Source organism: Aulonocara stuartgranti, assembly GCF_965226115.1.
Source record: "Aulonocara stuartgranti genome assembly, chromosome: 5".
Taxonomy (NCBI): Eukaryota; Metazoa; Chordata; class Actinopteri; order Cichliformes; family Cichlidae; genus Aulonocara; species Aulonocara stuartgranti.
This window is the reverse complement of record NC_138943.1, coordinates 23,763,691-23,781,132: the sequence shown is the minus strand read 5'-3', so window position 1 is coordinate 23,781,132 and position 17,442 is coordinate 23,763,691. Positions and strand designations below refer to the sequence as shown.

The 17,442-nt window shown below is 41.3% G+C and overlaps 3 protein-coding genes across 3 annotated transcripts; 1 reads left to right on the top strand and 2 right to left on the bottom strand.

The window, feature by feature from the left end:
• Positions 1–396: 396 nt before the first annotated feature.
• Positions 397–1,843, bottom strand: LOC309707362 (protein S100-B-like). The gene is made up of 3 exons (XM_082534675.1): positions 1,542–1,843; positions 1,204–1,347; positions 397–789 (listed from the first exon to the last, which is right to left on the bottom strand). Exons 1-3 carry the CDS (start codon positions 1,545–1,547, stop codon positions 640–642), a joined length of 300 nt encoding a protein of 99 aa, XP_082390801.1. The 5' UTR covers positions 1,548–1,843; the 3' UTR covers positions 397–639.
• A 1,691-nt stretch (positions 1,844–3,534) lies between these two features.
• inpp1 (inositol polyphosphate-1-phosphatase) lies at positions 3,535–8,740 on the top strand. The gene is made up of 6 exons (XM_082532944.1): positions 3,535–3,783; positions 4,478–4,683; positions 4,763–4,823; positions 5,499–5,699; positions 5,804–5,978; positions 8,068–8,740. The coding sequence occupies exons 2-6, from the start codon at positions 4,480–4,482 to the stop codon at positions 8,558–8,560; spliced, it is 1,134 nt and encodes a 377-aa protein (XP_082389070.1). The 5' UTR covers positions 3,535–3,783; positions 4,478–4,479; the 3' UTR covers positions 8,561–8,740.
• Positions 8,741–10,108: 1,368 nt separating this feature from the next.
• dnajc14 (DnaJ (Hsp40) homolog, subfamily C, member 14) lies at positions 10,109–17,424 on the bottom strand. The gene is made up of 7 exons (XM_082532937.1): positions 17,308–17,424; positions 14,881–16,245; positions 14,668–14,774; positions 14,308–14,427; positions 14,028–14,188; positions 13,741–13,843; positions 10,109–13,020 (listed from the first exon to the last, which is right to left on the bottom strand). The coding sequence occupies exons 2-7, from the start codon at positions 16,045–16,047 to the stop codon at positions 12,729–12,731; spliced, it is 1,950 nt and encodes a 649-aa protein (XP_082389063.1). The 5' UTR covers positions 16,048–16,245; positions 17,308–17,424; the 3' UTR covers positions 10,109–12,728.
• Between the last annotated feature and the right edge of the window lie 18 nt (positions 17,425–17,442).

Sequence of the window (17,442 nt, the reverse complement as noted above, 5' to 3'; positions counted from 1 at the left end):
AGGTTCGGCAACAATACACTGGTATGCTGTAGTGTTTAAACCCAATTGGTACTAAATAGCCAAAACTGTGCCAAAAAATATCCCCCACACTATTTCACCACCACCAGCCTGAACTGCAGGATCCATAGATCTAAAAGTTCATCTTGCTTACATCACATTCGGACTCTACCGTCCAAATGTCACAGTTGAAATCTACTCTCATCAGATCAGGCAACATTTTTCAGTCTTCCATTGTGGCCTCAGCTGATAGGAGTAGTCGTCTGCTGCTGTAGTTTATCTGCTTCAAGGTTTGAGGTTTCATTTTGTGCCTTGAGAGATGCTGTGCTTTGGTTGTAAAGAGGGAGTTACTGCTGCCTTCCTGTTAGCGCAAATCAATCTGGCCATTCTTCTCTGACAGAACTTAAAAGGTCAATGTCTACATATTTAAATCTGTTGAGTTGCTGCCTTGTGATTGGCTTATTAGATATTTGTGTTAATGAGCAGCTGAATAGGTGTACCTAATAAAGTGACTGGTAAGTGTATTCAGCAAACATTTCCATACTAACAAAAAGTATCAAACTGCATGACTAATAAGAGTCTCCCAGTCTCACAAAAAACAAAACATACTTTCTTTAAATGAGTAATTCATGTGCATGCAAACTATTTCTGTTGCTTTGGAATAAACAGTTCATTGCAAGCAGAGGTGACCATGGCGATGAGGGCAATGAACTCTTTGAAGTCGATCTCCAAATCTCCGTTCTGGTCGAGGTCAGCGAAGAGTTTATCCAGTGTGTCCTTCTCCTTGATTTTCTGTTTAGCAGGAAAATTGCATTAAAGTTCATCATTAGTAGTAAATGGACAGTATATTTAATAACACTGATAAATCTGTAGCATCACCACTAACTCTACTAGGCTTAAATCTTAATTACACCGGAATAGAAGGAAAATTGTTAGTTATCTAATATATTTTTAATATCTCTGAGACTCAGCTGTGCAGCGTGTCAACGCTTGAAAAGGAAGCAAATAAAAATCCACTACAGCCCCAAGCAACCTTAGTCAGTTGTACATGCTTTGCTCGTATAAATTTTAAATCCATCAATAATGTTTGTGAAATTCTGTGCAGTTTTTTTCTTATTTAAATACACACTGTGCTGCGTGCCAACAAATTGATGCATGCTTATTATTGTTGTCATAAACACACCCGCTTTGCAGAAGATATCTTACCACTATGAAATTATTCATCTCATTGTTGATAAGTTCTTTAAGGTCTGCTTTCTTCAGATTGCACTTCTGACCCGAGTATTGGTGGAAAGTTTGGATAATAGTGATCATGCTGCTCTCCAGGTCTGACATAGCATCCTTTGTGGCCTGAGACAAACAATTTGAATCAGTTCCCGTTCTTTTGTCTCGCCACACAAAGAAGTTAATTGTCCGTCTGTTGGATTTTCTTCATTAAATACACTATAAGCATGCATTAATAACAGCATATTTGTATCCTGATCTTGTAGGACAACATTTAAAGAAAAATCTGTTTTGCATAGGGAGCATTTTGTCTTTCTTACCTCCATCTGTAGAACCTCCTCTGTCTTCCAGGGATCTTCAGTGTGACTGAAGGCTTTTCGAGCTGCGACTTCTCTGCCTCGCTCAAATTACCTCGCACACTAAACTGTATTGATCAATCGTCTCACACTCACCATGTAATGCACAACTAATGGATCCTAGTGGTCAAAGCTTCAACCAAGAACCATTTGCCTGTAAAGTGTGTGTGCAGTAGTCTTTATGTGAGCAATATACTGTATGCATTTTTATTTATTTATTTTTTTCAGCACTTAGCTTAACATGAGGCTTAAATGAAGGCTAACCTCAGATGAGCACATAATGGATACTTTGCTGAGAACCATGAGGTCACAAGTAACAGAAAGTCAAGAACTACAAGAGACTTTAAAAGTGTTAAATATCTGCAGATCTGCATCTCAGTGAGATTTCTTTGAGCTCAAATGAAGGCCAGTAATATCTGACAGTGTCTGATAAGAGTAAATAATTATTAGTCACCAAGCAAGATTTTGTCCTTATGCAAAAGAGAGAATTCAGTTGCTTTATGTGATGTAATCTAATTTACAGATGCAACTATTTGCATTTGTCTTAAGGCTCTAAAGCAGTTGTGAAAAACCGATCCCAGTGAACTGCCATACGTGTCACATGGAGATAGTACAGTAAGAGCTTCAGTTGTATTCTTAACTCAGTACTGTGTTTGGGGTCTTAACAGGAAGAGATGCTGGAATTGCCTGTGCCTTCCCATTAAAGGAGCTCTAAAGAGTTCAAATGGAAATCCATTTCATTACAGTAAGAATATGGCTATACGATACAGCATAAAAAAAAAAGCATGACAGAGAACTAATGTGCTCCACAAAGGCAGATGGGGTGGTGGGGGCGAGTTTCTTATAAATTAGACATGATTACTGGGGGCATTGCTGGGGCTTAATCAATAAATTGCATTATATTGTAGCGAATATGGTCTGGAAATGTACAACATGCTTTTCCTATCAGTATATTAGTATAATTAGTATATCAGTATGATTTTCCACCCTTGTACCTCCTGGAAGAAAAAACAAGGTCCAGATTATTCACATGTTGAATACACTCAGCGAATTAGTCAGTAATATAAAAATATTAATTTAAAACAGAAGCATTTTATGTTCATAAACAGTGTAGTTTCAGTTCATTTCTAATGACCTGGATTCAACATAACCTCGTTTCACATTATTTAAGAAATATCATTAAAAAAAACAAGAACGTCCTCAAGAAGATGTTTAAATAAAGCTCCATTATCAATACCTATCACATGCAAATTGAGTACCTCTTTTTCAACAATACTTGTCCAAAAATACACAAAGGACAACTTACAGTGCTGTGAACAATTCTTGAGTCATTCCTCATTTCTTTATATTTTGCTTCCACGGAGCAGTTTTTTAAATTGGTCTTGAGCAATAATTCTTCAAGTTTTCTGGAGGCCTTTCGAAGTCTTTGCACGCTGGCTGATTTTTCCGACCACTGTCAGAGGACTCTTTGTTTTGTTTTGTTTTTTCTTAAGCCACTTAACCCTCACTTATGTGTCATTCCAGAATAAAAAAGACGAAAATCAAGGGATGAAACGAAAGAATCAGTTTTAAATTGTAAAAATTGACCCGGTTTGAGGTGTTGATTTCAGATTTTTGTTTTTTAGTTTTACTCGTATTTATTTGTGGCTTGTATTGCATTGATACTTTTATTTTGTATTGGAATTTGAAATCGATTTATTATACATTATTTATTTATTTTCATTTTATTTCTTTGTTCAGCACTTGGTCAGAGCGTAGGTTGCTCATCCATCGTATTTTTGATTTATACAGTAATACATTTTCTTTGTAGAACTCTGGTTTGCGGTTTTGACATGCATTTATGATTCCCGAAATATGATCTCGAGTTTTACATTTGCACTTGAACGCACCGCTCCCCCCCCCCCCCCCCCCCCCCCCAACTTGTTGTCCGCTCCTTGAAAACCCTACACGCCGTGCGTCACGTAGCTGCGCGCATGTCTGAACCTTGTATTTGTCAGCCTAGATGTGAGGGTGCCGTCCGCCCTTCTTCGATCGGAAACTCGCACTGACGTAAAGAAGCCAGAGCAGGCAGTTCTACGGGTTAATTAAGAGCTTTAAAACCGTAATTTACACCAAGTCCACGCCTTTTTTTTTTCGTTTTTGCTTCTTGTCTCCTGGAAACATCCTCGTTTGGTGACTGGAGCACTAACAAAAAAAACCCCCACAGGTAATGAGAAGAGGGACACACGAGAGGAAAAGAGGCAGTTTTTAACCTGGTGTTTAGTAGGCTTTCATTTATTCCACTCTAGTTTTTCTTCGCATTCGTATTCCTTTGCTCGTAAATACCTCGTTAAACCTCAGCTGACCTTTTTGGCAGCGGTTTATCGGAGAGCTCTGTACAATTATATTTATTTGTAAATATTTATATAATTGAGCTTAAACTGATGCTTTTTTTCCCCATATCCGGAAAAGAGGCTGTCTTGCTGTTTAAGATTACTAATAGCATTCAAAGGTGTCTTATTGGCACTGAGTAGTGATTAATGCAGACCTAATTGCTGCTTTTTGGTATTTCCCTCCTAAGACTGTGACTAAGATGGTGACTGTTGATTTTTTTTTTTTTTTTTTTTTTGTGGTGGTGGTGTTTTTGTTTTTTGTTGTTGTTGTTTTTTATTAAGTGTTTCATACTTTCGAAGTCGTAATCTGCAGATTTGGCCTTATTATCCCTGAAACTTGCTGCATAGTCACATCACTCTCTCACACTCACTTCTTTCAGAAGTGCCCTGTTTTCATTTTGAGTCTATAATTAGCCTAGTGTGCAAGCTGTGACCGCCCTCATCTCTTTTTCTCTCCCACACTCGTACACACACTTTCCTTCTTTTGGTCGGTTTCACTGAACTCTCTGCTCTTCTTTCTCTGTTCAGGCATGGCTGATCTGCTGAGGCTGCTGCTCAAGGTGGCTGAAAAGGCTGCTAACGTGGCTCGGGTCTGCAGGCAGGAGGCTCCCCTCTTCCAGCTCCTTGTGCAAGAAAAGACCGGAGATGACAAGAACAAGAAGTTCGTCCAAGACTTCAAGACGCTCGCCGATGTGGTGATTCAGGAGATGATCCGGCATGATGTTGGCGCTCAGGTAAGGACAAGTCTTTGTGAAGCCGGCCAAGATCAGACCGCATGTTGCATTGTAATTGTGTCATTTTTCTTTTGTCCAGTTCCCTGACATGGCTGAATTCATTCATGGCGAGGAGTCTAACAAGTTTGAAAACGGGCTTGGTAATTTCTTAATATTATACATAACACACTACACCCTGGGCCAAGAACAACAGCTTTTGCTCTAGGGCACTTTTGTAGTCTAATTTGAGCATCACTAATGCCTCTTTTCACCTGCCAGATCTAGAACTCCTTCCCTACATTAGATAGAGTTACTTAAAGCTGGGCTGGGCACCTTAAAATTCCCAAAATTGGAACCACTGATGTCTACAAGTTGTTAAAAAATAATAATATTTGTTTCTAAAAAGCATTTTAAGAGCAACAGTGTCTACTTCAGGACAATCTGATCCAATGCTGTGCTGTTACAGATGTGCACACCTTGAATCCTCCAAGCACTCTAATGAGTCCTGTGTATGAGTTTGTCAGGTGTGCCTCAGGATTATTCTGGGGGAGCCCCAGCTGTGCTTTTGTCTCAGGAGTGCAGATTCATAAATATAACATCCAGCATTAAGATGTGCTGTGTAATAATAACCATGATGATAATCAGCCTACCTTCATATTAAAATCTAGAGGAGCTAAATATACACTTGGCAAATGATCTTTACTTTAATCTATGAGTACATAGTGAAGACATTAATATGTTGCTGTCTAAATATTTACCATGGCTGCACCTTGCACATTAGAAACATTTGAAGTGGTTTGTTGTAAAGTAATCAAAGTCTCTGTCTCTGCCACCAGGAGAGAGTGTGATAGTCACGGTTTGTAGCACAGCGGAGGAGACGGCGGCGTTGCTGGCCACCGTGCTTGACGGTGACCACACAGCAGCTTCTCTGCTGGCTAAAGCCATCCACCAAGACCCGGCGACCGTCGAGGCAAACACTGATGGCCTGACTGTTTCCCTCAGCCCCTCTGAGCTCGGCATCTGGATCGATCCCATAGGTGAAGAGCTCACCTCTTACCACAATCCCATTCAGCATTCATGTCGGAGCTCAGTTTGTCTTTATTGTGCTTTTTTTTTTTTTTTTTTTTTTTAAATACTCTAGATGCTACCAGCCAGTACATACAGGGCCGAGAGAAGGAGCTGGAGGAAGGCCGCTTGTCTCCATCGGGTCTGCACTGTGCGTTGGTTCTCATCGGCGTTTACCTGCGGAGCACAGGCGAGCCCATCATGGGCGTCATCAATCAGCCGTTTCACCACAAAGATCCAGCAGGCGGGGGGTGAGTAATAGGGATGGGTATTGATAAGATTTTCACGATTCTGATTCCATTTTCGATTCTGTTTAACGATTCGATTCTTTATCGATTCTCTTATTGATTCTTTTTTTAAAAAGGAGAACACTAAGGTCGATTAGCTTAGAACTTTGTTTTATATCTTCTCTTTGAACAAGATAGAAATTGAGTAACATGGCCTTACAAACCCAACAGTGAGATCTTAAGAGATCCACAGGCTACGGCTCTTCAATGGGGTGTCACAGGGTCCCCAAGAAAAAAAATAGTAAATGTAAAATAATAAAATAAATATTCTTCTGTAGCAATATCAAAGTATAACATAAATTATTCTGTAGCAATTACACAAGAATATCCAGTAATGTCCCTGCCTACAATTAAACACATTCACTTACCGAAAATCGGGGGCATCTGCTGCAAATGGGTGCAAGCCTTTTACCACAAACTTAGTCACTGCTCGGTGACATTCGTCTATCCTGGCCTGAAAGGAGATGCTACCGGTAGACTGCAGCGAGAACTGCCAGCGTCTGAGCCAGACTCTGTCTCTCTCATCATGGTCACCTAAATGCACAGTAATAGCAGGTTTTGTAATAAGGCAGATCGCGCTAACATAATATGCACTGTTAGTTGATTATTTACCTGCCGCATTAACGGGAGAGGACGTGCAAACGTTACCGCTGCTGCTGGGTTGAGATTCACGAGTCCGGAGCGGAATTAAAAACACGACATTCATTTAAGGTCATCACGTGTTTTGTGAGCAAATGCTTTTGCATATTTGTAGTGGTTCCTCCCTTAAATGAAATATCTACTTTGCAAGTATTGCAAGTTGCCCTGTTGTCATCTGTTCTCGATAAGTATAACCAAACTTTTGAGCGTTTGAGCCGCCATGTTTCCTGCCAGGTAAATGACGCTCCGCAACGTGGTGACGTCATTCGGGGCGACTGGAATCGATAAAGGAATCGTTTGCAAAAATGGCAAACAATTCCAAGGAATTGAAACAGTGGGAACCGGTTCTCAACAAGAACCGGTTTTCGATACCCATCCCTAGTGAGTAATCACTAAAAAGCGATGCATGCTCACACACCCTGGTAAGGAAGTTAATGTTGTTTTTGGTTGCTGGTGATGGTCGTTCTCTTTACCCATAAATGGCCTCCTTGACTCCGTGCTCAAACCAGCGTTCCTCCCTGTCTGCGATGTGCACTTCCTCATCATTTAAAGAGTGGTCTCTGGACTGTAGGTGTAAATAGACTGCCGAGTTCAGGCCTGATTAGGTAGGATTGGACTAAGTGGATGGCACAACACAGCTCTCCCGTGTTGTGCCATCCACTTAGTCGACAATCCTCCTGGCACTTCACCACGTATACTATATTACTCAAGTCACAGCAATGTTTCTTCTTCTATCTCCACTTTGGCAGGGTTAAACATTAAGTTGCTACATTTTGCTGGACTTTATATTATCTATGCAACAACCTCTGGAGGTGAAAAGCCAGTAAATATTAAAACGCCCAAGTTAAGAAAAAAAAGTATCTTTACGGGCTCTTACAATAAATTAATTTGATCTCTATAATTCCCCCTGCTACAGCAGCTGTATTGCTGTAGAAAGCTCACCTCTTTAAATTTCACCAAAGCTTGCATGATGCAGAATTCAGAGGAATTCGATTCAACAAAATAAAATTCACGTAGAATGATGGTAGAAACGGGGAAATGCATGAGTCTTTAGTTTCCTGTGCACACAGAATGCACAGGAAATGCCGTCCTGTAACCTGCATAGTTTGAGGTTTAAACATTTTTATTCTATCCCACATAAGCATAATCTTCCCTACATTTCCATCCCCCTCTATGAAGGTTGTTTTCTACATTTACCTTTTACTTTCTTCAGCAGATTAGACGATTACAGAAAAACTACACATTTCATATTAACCTCACCCTACTGCAGCTAAATATTAACAGATTGACGGGTTTGAGCAGATGCCATGCATGTCACAGGAAACTTCACACTGTGTTTAGGTGATGGTGTGACATGATGAAGCTTCTGAGCCTCAAAGTAAGATATTCTCACTTTACTCCCGATTCTCTGCAGGTGGAAGGGAAGGCATTTCTGGGGCGTGTCCTGGGACGGCATTAACATCTGCTCTGTGTCCCAGCCGAAAGATGGAGAGGATCGAGGGCTGTCTGTGGTGCTGAGCTCCAGTGAGAAGCAGGTGGTAAAAGGTGTGCTAGCCTTGCTCTGCAGCTCTGACAAGCTGATGTACGCCTCTGGAGCCGGCTACAAGATCCTGTGTGTCATTGAGGGCCTGGCTGATGTTTACATCCTCTCAGAGGGAAGCACCTTTAAGTGGGACTCCTGCGCTCCTCACGCCCTGCTCCGAGCACTCGGTGGGGGGGTGGTGGACTTGACTAAGCGTCTACAGATGACCAGTGAAGGACAGGATCACACAGCAGAACTGACCTATCATGAGCCTGACACTGAGTGCAAAGGAGCTGACCGCTGGGCTAACCGTGGCGGCCTGGTGGCTTATCGAGACTGTTCAAAGCTCAACACTGTCATCGCAGCTCTGAAGGGCAAGCTGTAGATGATGGAAGAGCAGATGTAGCCGGCACGATCTGAAGCATTTATACATATGATCATGTTTTCGATATTAGGCAAGGAAAATTATGGGTGTAGAGGTTGAAATATTTAATTCATAAATGATACAGTCTTCTTCTTAACCAGATGCTTATGCAGTCGTGTGTGTGTGTGTGTGTGTGTGTGTGTGTGTGTGTGTGTGTGTGTGTGTGTGTGTGTGTGTGTGTGTGTGTATATATATATCGCAAAGTGACAATCAGCTTTGAGCCAAATTATATTTGCAAATGTTTGAATTTCAGTCAAAGATGGAGCTGAGACTGATTCCAACTTTTGTAAAGGAAAATAAAGTTTGGATTAAAAGCTCCAAACATTTAGTTTCCAGGCATCTTTATGATGTCATCAAAGGTTGATTAAGCTGGTGTTTGAGAATAAACAAGCTCCACCTGCCTACTGTTCAAACCTTCTATTTGTGAGGACCAGCCAATCAGGATAAAGTTGGCTTAAAGGGAAAGGAGCTAATTTGGCTTGTTTGACAGTGAATACAACATAAACGAGGTTTATTTCAGACTGTTAACTTTGAACTGAAAATAAACACAGGGGTGAAAGAAGCAAGAGGGACACGATCCTTGCAGGACAATTGGCACTTGGGTTATGAAAAAGGAGAAAGCAAAACAAATGTGATGTTTATGAATCAATCAGGTAAATGGAAGAAAATAACATGCTGGCAATTAAGGTAGTTGACAATTTATCAAAAGATCCATGTAGGGTAGTTATTTTATGTCAAAACCACAAAGGTAATACTATTATCAATTAATGAAATGCACTGAATTTATATATTCTAGAATGGGCTGCCCGTTATTATCATTTTTTTTTCTTTAGAATAGCCCCCTCAGGTTCATTGAGTGCAATAGACGGAGGATGATGAGCAACAATCAGTTTTGATGCGTCATTCCGGGCTAAATATTTGTAAATGTGATGTAGCTCAGACATGCATTGATTAAGTTTTGCATTTAGAGTGTTTAATATAGTTGCGAGGAGCTTGAGTGCTCACTGCTGGGCAGCTGAGGAACACTCCAGGAAAGGTAATGGTAATCGCAGGGTCGCTTCTGAAAACAAGATTTTTCTTTGCTTTAATGAGGCAAGTGAGATCTACTTTTTTTTTCTTCTTTCATCGTTATTTCATATCTAACAGGCTATAAATGAGCGAATCAGACTACAGTTGAGTGGCATGCGGTTATCTGCACCTCTCTGAAATGATTCCTTGTAAGGCCCCTCTTTTTCGTAGCCATAACAGGGGTAAAGGTCAGAGAGTGGGAAAGCCATATGAGGTAAAACCCACAGAGTCCTTCTCGGTGTGGGTTTACAATAAAATTAAATATTAAGCCAGTCAGAAAGACGGGATCTGTGCCGGCTTGCAAGCAGCAGATTCTTATCAATATGTCTGCCATACAGAGCCGTGTAACCTCACTTTGTTTATGTTTAAAGTGATATAACGGTGATATGCATTGTATCTGAGGTGTAATTAAAGTTTAATAAACAGGGAACAGAACAGACATTGTGCATATAGGAAATCCTCTTTATTTTGGAAACCAGAGAAAGCGGCAGGGGGAGTGGGGGGGAAGAAACCCAAAAGTGATATTTTAAAACCAGCCAGGGAACTCGCCTCCGTAGTCCCTACAAAAAACCCTGATGATTGTCTGATATTTTTTGCAATAATTCTGCATATTCTGTTAAAAAACTTTAAGGAAAAGATAATTAAAAAAGGTCATTGTGTTGGCTCTCTCTTTAACTTGTTGGACTTTGAACTGCTACCTTTAACACACGTCACAGCACGTTCTCAAATCAAGCATGAAGCGGTCACAGCTGTGGATCCAGTTTCCTGAACAGGAACTGAAGCAAATCCCCAATTCAGCTGGAATCTGTTTTTATTTTCTCACTTTAACCAGGACTAGATTTGTTTTCAACTGGGACCAAGAAAAAGGAAGGGACACTTTAGATAGACACTCATTTACTCCCATGTCCAGGAAACTGGTCAAATACATATAACAAAAAAAACTATTTGACACATGAAGTAAACATGGCAAACGCATCGTCCTGGTTGAACTCAAACTATATTTGCAACACAGACTTCTTTCAAGCTTCCAGGCGAACACACGCCTTGCATCACAAAAAGCATTCACATACTTTGTCAAGAGGGTAACGGATGTGCAATCAAATGTCACTCATTTAACTTTCAGATTCTACAAAAATAATAATAATATAATAAATCTTGATTTGTAGATGAGCTGTTAGCTTAGTGAGCTACACCTCCTACTCAGCTGCAGCTGGAGCCTTGCTGGCTGGACTAAACCACTGATGACAGTTCAAAATCCCTCTCATGTTATTACAGTGGTGGGTGTGCAAATGAACACAAAGGGAAAAAAATAAAATCACCAACAATGGACGTACTCAATGGACGTGATCAACTGTCAATGTTAAAAAGAAATGCTTTTATCAGATGCCTCATAGCATACAATTGCCATATCACTACACAATCTTCATGTCAGGTGTAAACAATAACAACGGTTTTCTTTCATTAAGCTTTGACAAAAGTTAAAGTGTTATTTCTGACCATGAAACATGTCAACAACAAACCAAACAACAAAATGCAACTAACTGGGATTTTTCTGACACCTTCTTGTTTTTACACAGTAATACCGTGGGGATTAAAAGGACATCAGTCGTTTAGAGTCTGATTAGAGGTTACGTGAACCTCGTCCGACACAACTATGAAAACCCGTCAGGAGTCGCTGAGATGACGGCGCACCCTGAAACAAGCAGACATAAGAGCAATCGCTTTGGACTAGAATCAGATCTGACGTGTCCTGAGCTGGGCGGCGGCTATAAGATGCTCTGTAACAGCACGACTGGCTCAAAAACTGCCACTGAACAAGTAGGTCCAGAATGAAAGACCAGGCAAAGTAATTACTTGCAATAGTGAGATATTGTCTAGTGTTACATCAGTTATAGCCAAAATAAGGTCCAACGGTGCTGAAGGAAAAAGAGACTTTGCAATGGACAAAAAGTAGAACCATTTTTACTTAGAATCAAGCAGCTGTTAAATGTTCGGTTGTGCGATTAGCTTAATAAAGTCAATTACAAATTTTTTATTTCCTCTTTGAGATGTTACTTTCACATTTTTAGAAAGTGGTCTAAACAGTGTGAACCATGGTGTGAATCTACGTGGCTGTGCTACATTTCCACACATCCTGCAGTATCTGCATATTGCAACGTTACCACTTCAGAAAGCTCAGGGTAAAAAACTTTTTAAGGGGTGAGGTGCATCTCTATAATTATCATGCTAAGATATTTTTGTCTTTTCTTTCTGTTTTTTTGTTTTACAAATCAGACACAGAACCACAGCTTGGCCTTTGATTTCAATGGAAAAGCAGATTAGCAGTTGTTTAGACCTGCTTATAAAACAACATGACTTCTCACTAAAGAAATACTTAAATGTGCTGCTTTGGTGAGTTAAAACCACTCCCCATTTTATAAATAATTAAGCTCAGATGTGTTAGGTTAGATTCCTTTCTGAAATATTGTGGGCGATGTGCAGCTTCAGTAGTAGAGCCACATGCCTCTAATATCAATAACACTAAAGACTGTGAAGCTGGCCAGATTAGTATCTTCATTTTTCGATCACAGTGATGCATGTACACACCGGCTTTAACCCTCCTAAAAAGCCGATTTCTTAAGCTAACTTTATATAAAACGTTAACAAAAGTGAGAGAACTGAAGTGTTAAAATGCAGGTGAAAACATCATGCAGTGAAGGATTTGGCAGGACGTGATTAAAAAAAGAAAAAGGTTTAATTACGGCATCCTGATAAGAACTTCAATGCCAAGGCTACAGTCGTCTTTAAGACCAAAATGACAAAAACAACAAAAAAAAAGTAAGGTGGATTAAGAGGTAAAGCACCATCACTGCAACCTCCTTCAGAACCTCCTTCAATACTTGTATTCAGTTGACAGACTCCTCTTCGTGATCCAGTCTCTCTCTGCTCTGGCTGATCTGACCCCCTTGAATCTTCTCCAGTTCAGATCTTGGCATGCCAACAGGCAGGCGAGAGACAAACATGGCCATTATATTTTGTATCCCTGTGTTGCTGTTTTCATACACTAATAAGTCGGCGAACTTCACCTCTGGAAGGGTTTGCGGACCTTCTTCCTCCTCCTGGGGGGTTTGCCACTTTCAGCCCACGTCTCGCTGGACTCGGGCCGGTGACCTCCCGACATGTAAAAACCTGTCTGACTTGGAGGAGGGGAGAAGGGAGGCGCTCCAGCACCAGGTGGGTGATGAGGCGAACCTGAGTGGAAGAAGCTTCCATTGGCAGCCATGTCATTAGGAGGTCCTCCCTTAAAGATTCGGTTGAAGAAGTCCTGCAAATCAGCTGGGTTGGTCGGACCTGCCGCTTGCTCCGACGGCGTCCTGAAAGATAAGATGGAAATTTAAGTTTGTCGAGGGAAATAATGTCGTTGCATGGAGAGGAACCTTTTTGACTATAATTGAAATGAATAGTACAGCTTTCTTTATTGTAAACGTTGTTATTTCCGCAATACACAAGGGGGAGCTCCTTCTATGTCATACACAGCCAGATGCATGTAAAATACACACCAACATAATGCAGATCGCAGACTAAGAAAGAAATAAAAAGAACTAATATCAAACATGTTTACATTAATCTAATTTGAGCAAAGTCAGACATTTTAAAGCTTATTTGTTTAAATTTCTTCTCTAGTGCCAAAACGTTTGCATTTTCCCCTCTCTGCACATTTAAAAGGAAAACTCTCAGTCTGCCGTTGGCAAAGGGCAGATGTTTAAAAACAAGCGGGATAAACCTGAGCCTTTGTGTGGTTTGTTTGTTCAGATCGCACTCAGGTGCAGACCAAAACAACCACAAAAAGACACTTTAGTGGTGTCAGTAGTTCCAAATGAACTCCAGATCAGCTCGTTTATGTTGTGAACATGATCCAAGCTCGAGTCGAACCAACGACCAGGTGTACATTGCAAGTTTGAGCTAAAAAAACTTCCCATAGCCATGCATGCTTTAAATTCTTGAGTGTGACAAGGTACTATTGACAAGAAAAGGTCTGCTTTACATCATAAATATTAGATACAGTATCCAAACGTTCACCCAGAGGGATGTACCTGTGTCGTGTGGCATTGCTGTTGTTCTTTGAACCAAAGGAGATGTGATACGGGACCCGGTGTGTATCAGGAGAAATTCCAATTCTCTGGCAACCTGCCCACTCTGAAAACAAGATAGTATCATAAAAGGTCACATGACTGAGAGTAAAATGATCAGCAAGAAAAACCCGTACCTTTTCAGTAGCCTGTCGAAATATCAACAAAGATTGTTGGTAAACACAAACTCTGAGATGCACTACTGGTTTGTTACTAACGAGCCGGACAGGTAAACAACAGCTGATGCTCACCTGTAATATCATACACCTTGCCATCCATACAGGCAAAGTATGTGATGCGTAGGCCCAGCATGCTCGATTCAGCCCACAGGTCCCCTTCCTCGGCGCTATGGCAACGATTGCATTCAGCACAGAACCGGGCCTCAGCGGGTTCACGATCCATCTCGAAGCGCCTTCATACACACACAGGAAACAAATAAAACACACCTGTGCTGAAAGCCTACAACACAAGATTAGCTACAGTTTTATAGCTGTATGATGTGATGGCGATGCTGGATGTGTAACACCATACTTGTGTTTGCCTTCACACTTGGTACACATCATAGTATTCATGGCTTCCTTCAGGTCATCCTGCAGTTTAGTGAGAAACTCATTCATGGACTTTGAGAGCTCAGTCGCTGCCATGCGCTTCCTGCATGAGAACGAGTAAGAGAAGTTGTTGATCGGAGATAATGAGTGAAATGTACAGTTATTTATCAAACTGTACTTGAGTGGGTTTTGTTGCTTTACCAATAAGAACTTACAGAAATAACTTAAGAAAAATCATTGCATTAAAATAATTGACAAGATGATTTAAAATACAATAAATAATTGTGATTAAAATATTTCTTTCTTTTGTAACTTTGTTGATTTTTTTTCCCCGTGCACTTACAACTCGTACTCTCGTCGTGTCTCCGGATTACTGACAATATCCCATGCAGCCCTGAGCACTTTGAACGCCTCTCCAGCTCGTGGGTGTTTATTCTTGTCTGGATGGACCTGAAAGAGAACGGACAGAGGAAAAGGTTGCATGAGTAAAGAATCAAAATTAGTCACTACAGCAGCCATGTAATAGTAAAAATTGAAGTATTTCTGATTCTCACACCTGGACAGCCAGCTGTCTGTAAGCCTTCTTCAGCTCAGTGTCAGTGGCATGCACCTCAACACCGAGAACTGTAAAGGGATCGAGCTCATCCTCTGGTACCTCAACCAGTGCTAGCAGTCTCTCCAACTCCTGGCCCGGTTGAGCTCTTCCTGCTCTGCCAGGTGACCCCGGTGCGGATGGCGGTACATGACCATCCCTCCTGAATAGGCTTCGGGCTTTCTCCAGCAAGGAGATTATCCTTTTCCAAATGCGTGTCTCCTGAAAAGCCGTCCAATAGTGCTTTCCCCTATCCCCACCAATACGAAGGAAAACCCCCTTGGCCCACTGCAATCCCAGAATAGCCAAAGCACAGAAAAATGTGAAACAAGATAAGGCAACTGTCTTTATCCACTTTACTGACCTAACAGTTTTATCCACCACACAAGCTCCTTTGCACTTTGCCCACTTCAGAATCCGGATCGCATCTGCCTTCATTGCAGGAACATCAGTGATCTTCACAAGGAGCTGCTGCCCAAGGTTGTAAAGTTTTACAACTCCAGTCTCCACTCCAACTCCACAGTTGTGAGTTAAAGTGACAATAATCTCAATCATCATGTGGATGCAGGAGATGCACCAGAAGCTCAGGCACTCTGACAGCATCTCCTTAAACGCTAAGATGAGCTGGTTTCCTGTCCTCCGCCGGCCCCGGTTCTGCTGATAGTGGTGGTGGTTACGTCTGCGGGTCTGCTTGTGCCGACCGCCACTTGACATAACATTGCCTCTCTGAATCTGCTCTAAAACTGACCCACTGCTCCTCAGTTTGCACTTCCTTCCACTTCCTATGTTCCTCCAACCAGACTCCCCATTCATGTGCTGCTCCTTTGCGGCATCATCCTCTTCTTGGTTTATAACCTGTGAGTTCTCATTTTCTGTAGTCTTGTCATGCTCAAACTCTTCTGAAACCTCCTCAATATCATCTTTGGCCTCTGCTTCACCAGCCCCAACGTCTTGTAGAGTGGCTGGGTTTGGGGTTTCCTGAGATTTGAGATAGGCTATTTTGTCCTCCTGCTCGCACTCATCCTCAACCTCACACTGACTTGAACTGGTCACTGAGGCCGAAACACCATCAGGGAACTCCTCGTCAGTGTCCACAACATCCATCTCTTTCTTAGACGCTTCTCTTTCCATGTTCCTTACAGCAATTTGACTGAAGCGCTGTAAAATCTGACTTTCACTAAATCCAGAATTTGAGGCCACATTTTCCCCAGGCTCTCATAAAAAAGCGAGACTGGGGGTTCCCGTGGGTCAAGTTCAGGTGCACCGCATCAGCAGCCACTTGTACGTATCAAAAGGCTTTTGCACAACTCACATGATGCACTGGAGCTCCTGAAAAGCAACAGATATGAATCAATCTCCAGGTTTTGATATCACAACAAGTCTGTGTCACCCTACTTAATATAAGTGAATCCTTGTTCCTGTTATTTTTGGCTTTCTGATTTAATATATAGCCATAAACCATGTCTCTCTAGCTCACACTATCCCTAGAATCCCTAACATCCACTTTCCGTCCTCTGCACATCTCCACTTTGTCTCTCTAACTTTGTTTCCAAGTGATTTTTTTTAATGTGTTGGGTTAAATGCAGGAAAAATCCTTAGACGTTCCAGACAACTGAAAAGTAAGAGCATTACTTTAAGACAAATGCTTTGACACCAGAGCGCATGATAACTGCTAAACTATAAGTTTTAAAAGAAACAAAAGGGGGTAACTATAAATTAACGAGTTACGTAGTCAGTGAGCAATGTAGCTGCACGACTTCATCGGTACAACTGTATAAGTATCAAGTAGTTACAAATACCCTCTTTGAAGCTACTTTTACGCGTATTTACACAGATGTGAAAACACAGACTACATGCAGTTACCCTGCTTTGTTGTTTGCTAATCCAGTTAGCCAAACAAGAACGCAGTGTGTGTAAAACCCGACCTTTAATAAACAACCTTTTAACCTTTCACAGTAAATAAAAAAGTATAAAGAAGTCAGTCAGACCCTTAACATGTTAACTGTGTTCAAATCACCAGATGTTTTAAAAGGCGGACAATGTTAGCAGGCAGCCCTGGTGTTAGCATGAGGAAGCAGCCAAGCAGGATGACAGACAGGCGCTACGGGGGCTAAAATTAGCTTGCCTCTGGATAGTTAACCTGGCAACATTTCGACTAAATAAGGCCACAAACGAAGACAAAACAGGCGACTGTTTATGCTTTTAGCGAGCCAGCAGTGAACTATTAGCTACTAGCAGGACTAACTGAAATATAAACGCCTGTTTCCCCTTCCTGTGTGGTTGGTTTGGCTACTAACGCAAAGACGTGTTTAAAAACCGGGACGTCCAGTGCAACAAAGAAGGCAAATAATTCTGCGTTTTGTATTAAAACAAATGAAATGTCATATATACCTCTCGGATAACTGTATAACCTTGTTTGTTAACAGACATCCAAGTGTCGGTGTTGTTTTGTTTTTTTTTAAGCCACTTCTTCTTCTTCTGCGGCTCCTTTTCCCACTTTATTTCTACTTCCTCTTCCGCCTCCAG